This window comes from Mastigoproctus giganteus, chromosome 1, assembly GCF_048544385.1.
Source record: "Mastigoproctus giganteus isolate SK-2022 chromosome 1, ASM4854438v1, whole genome shotgun sequence".
In the NCBI taxonomy this organism is placed as follows: Eukaryota; Metazoa; Arthropoda; class Arachnida; order Uropygi; family Thelyphonidae; genus Mastigoproctus; species Mastigoproctus giganteus.
The window spans coordinates 110445769-110460925 of NC_143575.1; the positions used below are offsets into that span (position 1 = coordinate 110445769).

The 15157-nt window shown below is 38.1% G+C and overlaps 1 protein-coding gene across 4 annotated transcripts in view; it reads right to left on the minus strand.

Moving 5' to 3' along the window:
- LOC150091098 (mediator of RNA polymerase II transcription subunit 12-like protein) overlaps positions 1–15157 on the minus strand; it is an 825386-nt gene that overhangs the window by 25997 nt on the left and 784232 nt on the right. For all 4 annotated transcript variants that reach the window (XM_090374287.1, XM_090374270.1, XM_090374279.1 and 1 more), the window contains one exon: positions 13422–13500. In XM_090374287.1, the coding sequence (XP_090230413.1) occupies positions 13422–13500 (79 nt within the window). The remainder of the gene's footprint in view (positions 1–13421; positions 13501–15157) is intronic.

The window sequence follows — 15157 nt, forward strand, 5'->3', positions numbered from 1 at the left end:
GTTCAGACTGTTTTGAAAGAGAGAGAGAGAGAGAGAGAGAGAGAGAGAGCGGGAATTATAGAAGCCAATTCAGAAGAACAATGCCCATGGAAGTATCCGTAGAAAAGGCATGCAGCAGAAACAGTACGTCTATGAGACAGCAAGTGGAGAGACTCTGTTAGAGATGAGTCATTAATCAACCTAACTGCCCTCTTCTGAATGGAATCAAGAAGCCTGAGAGAGGTTTTGGGGGCACCACCCCAGATGTGGGAACAATATTCCATGGCAGGGTGGATTTGCGAATTAAACAGAGTGAGCAGCTGTTTGGAAGAAAAGTAACGCCGAGAGCGAAAGAGAAAACAAAGTTTTCTAGATGCACAGGAAGCAATATTTGTAATGTGCTTGTGCCAAGAGAGATTAGAAGTCAGGATAACCCCCAAAAGAGATTTATCATTTTGCCTAGAAATCGGAGTATCACTAAAGATAAGCATGGCAGCAGAAGAATCCTTTTTGCGAGATATAAGACAAGACTGAGTTTTAGGAGGGGTGAAATCAACTAAGTTGTCTTTGCCCCACTGGAGAATTACCTGAAGAGCGGCATTTAAGGAATTGGTAACAGATATTCAAGAAGATGAAGTTGATTGTACAGGACAAGGTTTCTCAAATGGAAAGTGGAATGCAATGTGCTATCATCGGCAAAACTATGGATAGGATTTCCAGTAAATGGAAGAAGGTCATTAATATACAAGAGGAAAAGAGTGGGGGAAAGAACTGAACCTTGGGTGACACCGGCATTAGTGGAAAAGTTAGAAGACAGAGCGCCATCTACCATCACCCTCAGTGAGCGATCAGAGAGAAAACTGCATAATGAATTACTAAAAACAGTTGGCAAACCATAAGATGGAAGCTTGTTTAGAAGACCTTTATGCCAAATACTATCGAAAGCCTTTGAGATATCAAGAGCAAATACTCGTGTTTCACCGAGCCTTTCCATTGAATTAGTCCATAAATGGGTAACATAAGCCAGAATATCACCAGTGGATCGCCACTGATGGAATCCATACCGGCGATCGTTGATCAGACAGTAGGTTTCTAGGTAGTTTAAGAGTTGACGGTTAATTGATTTCTCCATTACTTTAGAGAGAGTAGAAGTAATTGCAATGGGACGATAATTGGATGGGAGGGATTTGTCACCCTTTTTAGGAACTGGCTGGATATCAGCAAATTTCCAAGCAGAAGGAAAAACACCTTTGGAATAAGAAAGTGAAAAAAGGTGGAAAAGAACAGGAGTAAGTTCAGGAGCACAGGTTTTAAGAACAAGTGGAGAAATACCATCGGGACCTGGAGCTTTCTTAGCATCAAGATTCATCAGAATCCTTCTGACATCCTTTTGACGGAAGACCACAGGAGGCATTGAATGGAGAATGTTGGGAATGGTGGGAGGTGTTTTACCAAGATCATAAATACATGAGTTGGAAGAAAAATGGGATGCTAGCAGGTCAGCTTTATCCTTGGCTGAAGTGACAACAGAACCATCTGGTTTGGGAGCAGAGATGGGCAAAAGTTGCGGCCAATAGCTTTGATAAGAGACCAAAATGCTCGGCTACCATTAGGGCAAGAAGCAAGTTTTCTACTCTTAGACTGTTCAAACTCTAGTTTGGACTGATTAATAACTGCTTTACAATTGTTGAGCTTTGGTGTAGGCAGAAAATGAAACTGAAGAATTAGAAACAAGCAAATTTCGATATGCAACATTCTTTTCTTGAACAGCCTTAGCACATTTATTGGAAAACCACGGTTCAGATAAAGGACGAGATTTTAAAGTGGAGTGTGGGATAAAGGATTCCATTCCTGCAAAAATAATTTCATTGATACGATCTGAGCAAACATTGACATCAGAAGTTTTGAAACAGTAATCCGAGCAAGGAAAAGAAATCTCGCAGGTTATCCCATTTTGCATTCTTGTAATGCCAAACAACATGAGGTTGGGAATACCCATGAGATAAAGGCTCCATTGGAGAAGAGACAATCACCGAGTTGTGATCTGAAGTGTCTAAAGGGCCTTTCACTTCGGCCATGTACTTAGGGTTGTTTGTGAGAAAAAGATCAAGCGTGATGGCTGTATGATTAGGATTGTCCGGTATTCTTGTAGGTAAATGAACAATCTGTGCAAGGTCATTAGTAATTGCAAAAACCTCAGCATCTCGACTAGCTGGGTCAGTGTGACTAGAAAACGGAAGCCAGCTGGAGTTGTGAACATTAAAATCACCAAGAAAAATTACCTCACTGTTAGGAAAGTTGGACTGGAGAAAGTCAAAGAGCTCCAAGTGATTAGTGGAGTTGGGAAAACGGTAGAGACAACAGATGAATTTTACACAATGAAGTAGAGAGATTTTAAGCCAGAAAAGATCAAAGAGAGGAGATTCCAAATTGCCAAGTCTCTGACAGGGAATATCAGAATGAGCATATGCACAAGTACCACCTTTGAGGCCAAAGGAATCATACAGTGAATAGTTTGGGCAACTGAGATGAGCAGTAGTTGAATCAACCGATAACTGAGATTCTGTCAGAAGAAGTACATGGGGTTTGGCACACTGCAAGTGGAAATGGACATCGTTGAGATTAGAATTGAGACCACGTATATTTGTGAAATGAATTAGGAAATGCTTGGGAAGTTTAGATCTTTTCGCAGATAAGCTTGCTCTATTAGTTTGACAATTCGTGGTGTATTCAATAGTAAGAAAAAGTGGGTGGGACATGTTGTATGAAGTAATGAAATTTTTGGATATGGCGTACACATTGTAAGAATATAACCAGATCCTTCACATAACATGGCCTCGACAATGCTCCCCTGCATACACACTACTCGGACTCCCTCCAGTCACTATCTGGCAGAGTAGAGGTAGCAAGATTATACACTAGCTGATCCGGAAGCCTCCTAGAGAGTTACCAATAGGTTCGGTCCGGTGTACTAACTAGCGGCCGGCCTGCGAACACTGTTTTAGAGTTGTACCCTTGAAATGTAAGGAATATTGGATCTCGCCACGATGTTCACATAACCTCAAAACTCATCAATCATACTGCATGATGGAAGAGATAGGGAAGGGTTGATCGCAACTTAGCTCTAGAGACTAAACATGGATTCCACCACTTCAAGCTTCCAATAAGCAAAGTGGTGGTATTGCACCAGTTGATGAGAGTCATCTACCATCTAGTACTACCTGGGAACATAGAGGGGCGGCATTCCTCCATGTGGTGTGGGCGGCACACCTCGACCCCTGCTTACGTTGGTTCACACCTGGGTGGTCACCCACCATGTACTTGTGCATGGAGGTTATACCCAGGATTACTAACAGTCCCACCATCGTGAAGGTGCAAGCAGAGGATTTAGCTGTCACAGACCGTGTGGACTTCACCGAAATTGGGTCCACTTGACTTGAGTGTCACCCGAATATCAGTTCTATCAGCGTTTTAGACTTCGAGGTAGCAAGTACAGCTTGTTTGATATATCTGAGAGAATGTCTGTGACAACCTCAAGATGGACTAATAACTCAATTTTACTCACTAATGTCATCACCTTCTTTGATCTTTTCACAATTCTCTTGTTATTTGTAGCCATATTTTCGTATGGGGTTAAAAAAGTTGTCCACAATAAAGTCCCTTTTTGTTTTTTTTAACCGTTAACACACTCGAAAAAGTCTGTTTATACTAACACATTGCAAAATGGTAGATTTTTCACTTTCATAAGCATATCAATTAAATGCAAATGGTGAAACCGTCCATGACAAGTGCATAACATGTACTGAAGAAGGATTAGCAGGAAACATTTGCGATTGTGTCACCTCTCCCCCCCCCACCCAATGAGTGCCGTTTTGCCCAGGAAATATGAGTTTAGCCAGGCCCATATTTTTTATGGCAGAAAATGTTTATGGTACTTTAAAATACACATTTTTTTTTTAGGTTTCATTTTATATTAAATCAGCGACCACTAAACTGCGAATACAGATACCACAAATAGTGGGGGTTTACTGTATTATAATTCCACAAGCTAGTACATCACATTAAATTCTGTGAACTGTTAGATGTGTTGTTTGTCTTGGTCTTGGTACAGGAGCACAAATATAATAATATATACTGCAATAAAATAAAACAAAATAAGAACCCATAATGAGTAAGTTAAATCAGAAAAAATTTTAATTTAAACATTTAGATTTAAACATTTTTCATTAATTTTTTACATCGAATTCTAATAAAATTTGTTATTAAAACATTCTAAATTTTAAATAAAAAGTATCTTATTTGTTAAATTTAGTGTGTTTATGTATATGCACTGGCATTTTCATTTTTTTAGTTAAAAAATATAATGCTAGCCAATATTAAATTTTTTCAATGTTTTTTTGCACAAATTATCATTAAATCAATATGTTAAATTATACAATTAATTTTTGCTCTGGATTGCTTAAGTCACATTTATAATATTGCCAAGTATTACACTTCCCCACCCAACTACTTCATAATGCCACCCAGCTGGCAAAATTTTCTGGGGAGAATATCGATTAAACTTCAACTGGCATTTCTCAGCACATTGACCACATTTTCTTAGATATTGTCACACTGTGATTACTGTCATTAACCACCATGCCAACCTCTGTATCACCTATCATCTGCAAACTTTGACATTAATCCTGATATACCTTCATCAATATTATTGCACCGTGTTTTGTTATTAGTGAACTGCCAAAGTAGATAATTGGCATCGTTTTAATCGAACTACCTCAAATAAGCAACACTTCACCAATGGAGAAGACTAATGTTACTTATTCTCAGCAGATACCACCAGATGGCACCGTTTCAAGGTTTGTTGGCCTCTTCTCAGTGAGTGGTTGTGGTACCCTGGTATTGCAATCGTGACATTCCATTTATGAAATTTAACTCCACAATATGAGAGATGCCTGATGGTATGCAATAATATAAACTAAGGTTATATTAATTTTGCATAAAACATGAGACTACACGTAAGATTCGCTAGTGAACAGGTTAGTGCCATTGCATCATGTTTGTTTGTAGTGAACTGCGAAAGTAGATAACTGGAATTGTTTTAATTGTATCTTATTGTGAATACCTTCATGAATTTCCATAGTATTGCACTACCTCAAATAAGTAACGCCTCATCAATGGAGAAGACTAAATGTTACTTATTCTCAAAGAGAGGCCAACAAGCCTTGAAATGGAGCTGCCTGGGTGGTGGTATCTGCCGAGAATAAGTAACATTATCTTCTCCACTGGTGAAGAATCCCATTGGCATTGAGCATGCTCAATGCCAATGGGATTCTTCATCTTGCTCAGAATAATCAGCTCAGAGGGCAAAATTCAAATTGAGGAAGGGCGGATGTCGGATAGATGTGCGGAAATTTGCCTTTGGCCAGCGGGTGGTTGGTTGGTGGAACCGACTTCCATCACTTGTTGTTGAAGTTGATAGCCTAAGCAAATTTAAGGCTCAACTGGACAGGTATTTCGAGCGAATGGAGGGGTGAAATGGGAGTGGTGTGTTTTTTTTTTTTTTTGGCTGATGCTGAATAAGCTTGCTTTCTTGCATCATATGCCTCTACTAATGCTAATTACTTATTCAAGGTAGTGTAATACCATGGCAACTCATTGTGAAGGTATTCACAATAGGAGATACAATTAAAACGATTCAAATTAGTTCACTACAAACAAAACAAGGTGCAATGGCACTAACCATGCCCTAGTGAATCTTATGCGTAATCTCATGCTGTATGCAAAATAATCACATTCATCAATATCATTAATAAATATTGATGAAGTTAGATTAGTACAAAAGTCCACAAAGAGTAGTGCCCATTGACAATCACTCTCTGTCTTCTTCCACTTAACCATCCCTTTATCCATAGAAGTAACTTGCCCTTAATTCCACACTGCTCCAGTTCACACAGCAGTCTTCTATTATGTGCAACAGCATCAAATGCCTTGCTGAAATCCAAGTATATGACATCAAAATTATTTTTTGAATACAGTTTCTTGGTCACTGCATCACAGTAACCTATTAGAATGGATAGATAAGACTGCCCTTTAACAAATCCATGCTGTTACTGACTACAGTATAATTGCATTCCTCTTCACATGGTCCTGCATTAGTAGAAGTAGTATCAAATGATGCAAGAAAGCAAGCTTATTATAGCATCAGCAAAAAAAAAAAAAGAAAAAAGAAAAAAAGAACTAGCAAGAATTTGTCTAGTTCTCCCTTGAATTTATTCAACTCATCCCCTTCAACAGATGGAAGAATTCTGTTACTGCAATCAATCATCCACTGACTGAGTCAACCTGCACATCTATCCTACCACCATCCTTTCTCAACTTGAATCTATGCCCCCTCATATGTGTAATCTCAGAAAGTGAAAGAAGAAAGAATACCATTAACATTCAGCATACCCAATCCATTCAGTGCTTTACATACATCAATCAGATCACCCCACAGGTGCCTACTCTTGAGATGCTGCAATTTACATAACTGATGTTCTGCACAGGTAAGGGGCCCCTTTACCTTTCTAGGTAAGAGCAACCTTGTGTTCCTTTCAGCAATCTTACTTCCAAAAGTAAGGATTACAGACATGTATACAGTATTCAAGATGAGGCCTAACCATGGCCTTATACAATGGGATAATTCCCTCCTTATCCATAATAGCAAAGTTTCTGTATATCATTGACAAATCCCATGGGCTGTCCTGGCAGTTTGTCTGGGCTGCTCAGAGAATTTCATGTTTGACTGCACAATTACCCCCACATCTTTTTCATTCTCTACTACCCCATACAACTATATGATATATGATGTATATATGATACGCTACTCTGGGGTTACTGCTACCCATGAGCAGTATCTTGCATTTCTAAATTTTAATTTTAAACTGCCATTCCTCAATTTTAATTTTCAACTGCCATTTCTCAGCCCATCAACCGAATTTTGCTAGATCTTGTTGCAGTAGCTCACCCAGATAACTGTCTTTAACCACAATTCCAACCTCTGTATCATCTGCAAACTTAGATGTATACACATTAATGATATAGATGTTAAGCATTTCAATATCATCAATAAATATTGAAAACAACAATGGACCCAGCACTAAACCCTGGACAAGACTGCCCCTGAACTCCACTAAAATTGCCAATCCATGAAGAGTAGTGCCCACTGAAAGCCACTCTCTGTCTTCTTCTTCCACCTAATCATTTCTTTATCTATAGCAGTAACTTGCCCTTAATGCCACATTGCTCCAGTCTTTTATGTGTTACAGTAGCCTTGCTGAAATTGAAGTATATGATGTCAAAATTATTTTTTGCATCCAGTTCCTTGGTCACTGCATCATAGTAAGATATCAGGTTGGGTGGATAAGACTACCCTTGATAAATTCATGCTGTGACTGTAGTGCAACTGCATGCCTATCCAAATGGTCTTGCATTAACTCTTTAATCAGTTAAATTCATTATTTTTCCAGGAACAGATGTTAAGCTAACAGGTCTGTAATTACTCATGTCACATTTTGATCCCCTTTATGAATTGGGGATATATTTGCACATTTCCAGTCCATATATTCACACATTTCCAGTTCCCTGAATCCAAGGATACTCTCATAATTATGGTAAGGGTTTAGTTACTTCCTTTAATGCCTCCCTTAATATAATTCGATAGATTCCATCTGCCCCAGGTGCCTTTTTTATGTCCATCCTCAACAATTTCTCTTCCACTTTCCTTGCAGTTATCACAAAATCATTTAGTTCCTCATTAGCATTTGATAAACTTCTAGCATCCCCTTCCCTAAAGAATCCCTTGTGTAAATGTAGATGCAAAATACCTATTCAATTTGTTGGCAATCTGAGTCGGGTCATCAAGAGTTAACTGAAAGACATCAAGTGGCCCAATGTAATTCAACACCTTCCTTCTACTGCGAATTTAAGCATAGAAGTCTTTCCTGTTTTTCTTTGCATTCTTTGCCAGACACTTCTCATAATCTGCCTTAACTTGCCTAACCTCCTTTGTGACTTAATTACAGACTAATTTATATTTTCCATAGGCTTCTGTATCACCTGGAAATTTACATGCATCCCATGCACTTTCCTTCTCTGCCATGTGTCGCAGTAGTTAATCTGACATTCATTTTGGTCTAAACCTTGAATAATATTTTTTTGTTGGTAAGAAAAGCCTAGTAGCTTCTTTGATTACTTCCACGAATACTTCCCATTTAGAATTTGCTGTTGGTAACATCATCAGTTGGTTCCACTGCACACAATTTAAAAACTGTCTGAGACCTCTGTAGTCACCTTTATGAAAACAGAAGCTTTTTGTTTTACCCTTGACAGTTCTTATGTTTTTCATTAAATTCCACATTAATACACTGTGGTCACTGCCACCCAGTGGGTCTTTTACCTGCAGATTCTTAATGCATGAAGAATCACTGCTGATAACCAGATGAAGAGTATTGCTTCCAATTGTTGCCTCTCTAACATGCTGCTGTAGAAAAAAGACCCAACTAATCCACAGAAATCTTGCTTGTGTGTGAGTGACCAACCCACAAATTCCAGTCAACATCTGGAAAGTAAAAATTCCCCATTATGAGACTTTCTGATTTGCTGGCCCATTCTATTTCCTGTATAGCTGTTTGGTATACCATCATTAGGCTTATAACACTCTGCTACTCTCAATTTTGTTTTTACAGCACTTATAAGCACTTGTCTGCATTTCATAACTTAATTAGTACTTCAAATTGCCAGGGTGGTCGAGCGGTTAAGGTGCTAGACCCTGCCAATAGAATGCAAATACCGAGCGCCAATATAATATAATCCTTACGGATGTTAATATAATGGCAACACTGTGTATATCAGTGATATGATGAAATTCATCAAATTTATTTACAATGCTTCTAGCATTAGTGCACATGCAAGAATGCTTGCATGTGCTCTTACTCTTAGTTACCCTAACACAGCCCACGTATTCATTTGTTCCATTAAGATCCATATCACCGTTTGAAATCCCAGACACCTTGTTTTCCAAACTGCTGCATGCACCAATAGTAACAATGCAAGAATCACTTTCACTTCAACCTGCGGCTCTAGTTAAACTATTAGTCTGTGTAATTCCCAAGTAGTTCTAGTTAAACTATTAGGCTGTGTATCTCACAAGCTAGCACTTTTCTGACTCGCCTATCACTGACTCGATAGCATCAGCAAATATTCTTGCATCCCTTCTATTTAAGTGCATCCCATCCCTGTAAAAATATCCTCTTCTTTTCTCAGTGTGGTGTGTGTGTGCTTGTTAAGCACACACCACACTGAGAAAACATCTATCCCACAAGCCGTACAAAAATTCTTTCTAGGGCTGAATTCATTGACAAGGCTGTCAATATGTACCCGCCCCTCCAATTATGTCTGTGCAGAATTGCAGACAATTCTAAATTCAATCCTAATTTGTGACTTTCCCCAAAAGCACTTGTTAAGTAAGTCCTCAGATGTTTGTTTGTTAGCATTAGCATTAGCATTAGTAGAGGCATTTGATGCAAGAAAGCAAGCTTATGCAGCATCAGCCAAAAAAAAAAAAAAAAAAACCCCCACTTCCACTTCACCTCTCTGTTCGTTCAAAATACCTGTCCAGCTGAGCCTTAAACTATTTAGGCTATCAACCTCCACCACAAGGGATGGCAGTCTGTTCCGCCAACCAACCACCCGCTGGCTAAAGGCAAATTTCCACACGTCTATCCCACATCTGTCTTTCCTCAATTTGAATTTATGCCCTCTCAGGTGATTTTTCTGAGCTAGAGGAAGAATCCCATCAGCATTGAGCATGCTTAAACCATTCAAGGCTTTATACACCTCTATCAGATCACCTCGCTGGTGCCTAGTCTCCAGACACTGTAATTTGCAAAACTTAAGCCTTTCTTCGTAAGAGCACCCCTTTGTTCCATTCACTAATCTTGTTGCCCTGCTCTGTACTCGTTCCAGCAGCTCTACATCCTTCTTGAAATGAGGCCTCCAGACCTGTATACAGTACTCTAGGTGTGGCCTGACCATTGCCTTATACAATGGAATAATCACCTCCTTATCCCTGCTGGAAAAATTCCTGTATATCATTGACAATACTCCATGAGCTACTCTTGCAGCCCGTCTGCACTGCTCAGAGAACTTCATATCTGCCTGCACAATCACCCCCAAGTCCCTTTCATTCTCTACCACTGTCAGTGTAGTACCACAGAGTTGATACGTTGCTCTGGGGTTGCTGTTTCCCATGTGTAGTACTTTACATTTGTCAATGTTAAACTACATTTGCCACCTCTCAGACCATCTGCTCAACCTTTCCAGATCCTGTTTCAGCAGCATAGTGTCAGTAGTGTCCTTGACAACCCTGCCAACCTTTGTATCATCTGCAAACTTGGACATTAAGCTTGATATACCATCATCAATATCATTTATAAATACAGAAAACAATAATGGACCCAACACTGAGCCCTGAGGGACTCCACTAATAACATTAGTCCACGATGAGCAGTGTCCATTGATTACCACTCTCTGTCTTCTCCCCCTCAACCACCCCTTTATCCATAGCAGCAATTTGCCTCCAATGTCACACTGCTCCAATTTGTGTAGCAGTCTTCCATGTGCAACAGTATCAAAAGCCTTTCTAAGATCCAAGTATATATTATCAAAGTTATTCCCTGCATCCAGTTCTTTTGTGACTGCATCATAGTATCCAATCAAGTTGGTCAGGCAAGACTTCCCCTTAACAAAACCATGCTGTGTCTGAGCTATAACTGAAGTCTTGTCTAAATGATCCTGCAGTGCTTCTTTAACCAGTGCCTCCATTAATTTTCCTGGAACAGAAGTTAAGCTCACAGGTCTATAATTACTTGTGTCAGCCTTTGATCCTCCTTTGTGAATTGGAGTCACATTTGCACATTTCCAGTCTATGGGTACCTCCCCTGAGTCCAAGGAAGCTCTCATAATTATGGCTAAGGGTTTGCTTACTTCCTTTGCTGCCTCCTTTAATATAACTGGATAGATCCCATCCACCCCGGGTGCCTTTCTTGTGTTTATCTTCAACAGTTTCTCCTCCACTTTACTCCCAGTTATTTCAAGATTTTGTAGCTTACTGCTAGAGTTGAATACACCTCTGGCATTCCCCTTGCTGAATAACTCCTCATGTGTGAATGTCGATGCAAAATATTCATTTAGTTTGTTAGCTACCTGAGCAGGATCATCAACAGTTGACCCATCAATATCAAGTGGACCAATCTGATTCATCCCCTTCCTTCTAGAGTTTACATAAGTAAAGAACTCTTTGCTGTTTTTCTTTGCATCCCTTGCCAAGGATTTCTCGTAATCTGCCTTCGCCTGCCTAACCTCCTTTGTAACTTGGTTGCATATCAACTTGTATCTATCATAGGCTTCTGTGTCATGTGTTAATTTGTAAGTATCCCATGCATTTTTCTTCTCTGCCATATGCCTCATTAGTTCATCTGACATCCATTTTGGCCTAAACCTTGAACAATATTTCTTAGTTGGTATGTAAAGCCTAGTAGCTTCCAAGATAAGTTCTTTGAATGCTTCCCATTTTGAATTTGCTATTGGTAACATCATCAGTTGGTCCCACTGTATAGAATTTAAATACTGTCTCGGTCCATCGTAGTCGCCTTTACGGAAGCAATAACCCTTCCCTTTACCCCTAATGGTAGTTACCTCTTTCAGTAAATCCCACTTCAGCACACTGTGATCACTGCCACCTAGTGGTTCATTTATCTGCAGATTCTTAATGCATGAAGAATCACTGCTGATAATCAAATCAAGAGTATTACTCCCTCTAGTTGCCTCCCGAACATGCTGATGTAGAAAACAATCATCCAATAAATCCACAAAAGCCCTGCTAGTGTGTGAGTAACCAGCCCCCAAATTCCAGTCAATATCTGGGAAATTGTTTGTTATTTGGTTTTTAGGAGCATTAGCAACTAAGGCCATATTGCTCTGGGGATATGCGGTGGTCATTCCCTGACCTTTCCGCATCCTCCGTATTTGGTGGTCATGGGCTCGAACCCCGGTCTAAGAAGCATGTGCTATGCACTGCTGCTCCTGCCCACCTGGCTATGGAGGTGCCAAGTCCTCAGATCTCCTACTCTTAATATCATTAGTGCTAATGTATACAATATCACCTTTTGTCTCCTTGAAAGTTGATATCTGCTCTAAACATCATCTATTTTTGCCCCTGACAAAAGTAGATGATGTTGGCAGACACACCACAGTCCCATTCCACCTATCCTTCTTGTACAACTTATTTCCCATTTTCCTAACAATAGAGTCACCGACAATAACCAGCTCCTGTGGCACCAGCACATTCTGCCTTGGAGATTGCCCTGGGTTCCCTGATGCACAAAAATAAGCTCTGGCACTGAGTTGGGCAGCTGAGAGCTTGATGGGACACCCATTTTAATTGCTTCGAGGGCATCTACCCTACTCTTCAAACTCTCATAAACGCCCATCAGAATGCTGAGTTGGCACTTGATTTCTTTACACACTCTCTGCACAGAATACACACAAAACACCCCCCCCCCCCTAGGCTGTATCATGTCCTGTTCCAGAAAGATCAGCAAACATTGCACAAGTTGCACATTTCATTAGGCCATGATTTGTAGGAAAATTGCCTCCTTTAGTTCTCCCCTGAGCCATAGCACTCCTACTACTTTGTACCCATTGCTTTGCTGCTCTATTCTGGGACATGATTTCCATTTTAACACAATTTATTTGATCAATAATGAAAATTAATAAAATTATCCAATTTCATTGATTAATTGACAATACTACACTTAGCAAATGATTTTTCCTAAATGCAGCGATTACATATTATACTATCAAGTTTTACATTATACCATCCGCTACCAAATTCAAAATATACATTATGCTATAATGTTACGATCACAGTTTTAAATTAGATATATTCTTACTAAAAGTAAAATTTCGTAGTAAAGCCAAAATCAAAAAAAATATATGCCTAACTAGTGATTAGAACCTTCAAGCTACTTATTTATCATAATTAAACCCTACTATTCCACTGCACTTCTAGTTACATGTTACAATATTTAACCACCAACACAATAGTGGTAGAAATAATAAGTCGTAATTTACAATATCACTAGCTAAATTTAAAAATAAGCTAACAAACATCACTAAGACTATTAGACTATTTGTCAATTACTATTAGACTATATGTTAATTATTCAAAAATAAAGTAAAAATTTCAAAATAACTTAACCATTCCCACAAGCTCAAAATTCTTCAACCACACACGTGTACTCTCGTACCTGAAATAAATACTTCTAGTCAAGCTTTTAAATGTCAGAAAATTACTGAAATGGTCTGCAGAATCATGTTTTTCTCTTTTTTTTTTTTATTACCTTGAGGAGGAAGATGATGAAGTGGAGCTGTCTGACTAGATGAAGGCAAAGAGTGAGGATACATTCCACTAGGACCGCCCTGAAAATAAACCAGATTATTATATAAATTTGAGACCTGAGCCAACTGTCTTAGTTCTATATATAATATTATTAAAAAAAAAAAGTGGAAAAAAGCTGGTAAAACTTGGAATCACCCTCAAAGACAAGTTCAACTGCTGTAATTCTCTTGCTCACTAAACAATAAATAAGTCTGGAATACAAGGAAAACAACAACAGCAAGTAATTAAAAAAAGCTATAATTTGTGGTTTAAGGAATATGTATATATGACATGAGAGTTCAAACAACAAAGAAAGTAAGTAAGTATCACCTTTGCTTATATCAACTTGATAGACAGCTGAATGAAACAGCATACTGCTCTCTTTTAGGTAAGCCAATGTATTTAAGTTGCATTCCTTGCATTAATAACTGGTTTTTCTTTTCTGTCCTTAAAAAGGAATTATTCTCACACCCTTGTTTAACTTTGCAGCTCAAGTTTTGGTTTGTTTCAAGGCATCACTGATTAGTAAAACAGAATATGCAATGTATTAATGATCTATGCCAATTCTGGCTAGTACAGCAGATCAGTGTTATGTACATTTTAATCATCTTTTTTTAGCTTAGGTTTGCTCATGTGTAACATATGTAAATCCTTAGTGAGGATACCTTTGACTTAAAATAAAAACTATTTATGTACATTCCATTTCTAAGCTTTAACTGCAAAGATTACATATGGAAATCACAAAACGTAAGTATAATGGTCTGCTTTCATAATACAGAGATAACATTATAGTCTATCTCATTTTTAATAATTTCTTTTTTTTCCATGCCACATGCTGCAGGAGTGAATGTAATACAAGTCATACCAATTGATGTACCAAGCAGACAAGCTTAATAGAGAGTGTGGTTTAATGTTTTACACATAATGGAAATTGATAACTTAACAGGCTAGAAATAGCATGTAAAAAAACGATGCTGTCTATTTAAATAACAATGCTTAATTTCTTTTTTTTTTAAGTTTCTATTGCATACTTGTATTTATGATGGTATACTTCCATTTGACTTCTGACTGAACAAGTAAATGAATAAGCAAAAATGATACCATATTCCAAATTTAAAACAAAGAAATAAGTAATTTTGAAGGAGATATAACACTTTCTACAATATCACAATAAATATAAAGATTTATACTATAATAGAACTAGTTATGTTGTACTCAGTATGACTGGCTCTATCATAATTAATTTCAGATGTACTTGGTTACCTATGGCAAATGTTTCAGTATAAAGTGAGCAATTTGCATGTTTTTTCTTAACATATATATTTCACCTATAGAAACTATTTGAATACATGATTTGAAAAAGAACTGGATTTATAGATGCCAATTCAGTGCACACAGGGCCAGTGCTATCATCAGGCCAACTAGGCAGCCGCCTAGGGCACACACCTTAGAGAGGGTGCACTACTGACCTTTGAGAGAGAGAGTTTTAAAATATTATTTTTTTTAACCCATATAAAAAATTCAACTAACAATTTATATTTTTTATTTTAAAATAAATAGTACAACAGTGCTATGAATTATAATTAATTATAAAGTCTTATAAAAAATTTCTATACCCTGTTTTTTTATTCATCCTTTTTATATATTGTTCTAGTTTTCTTTTTGAAATTTAGTGATATTTTTGGCTAAGAAAAATAT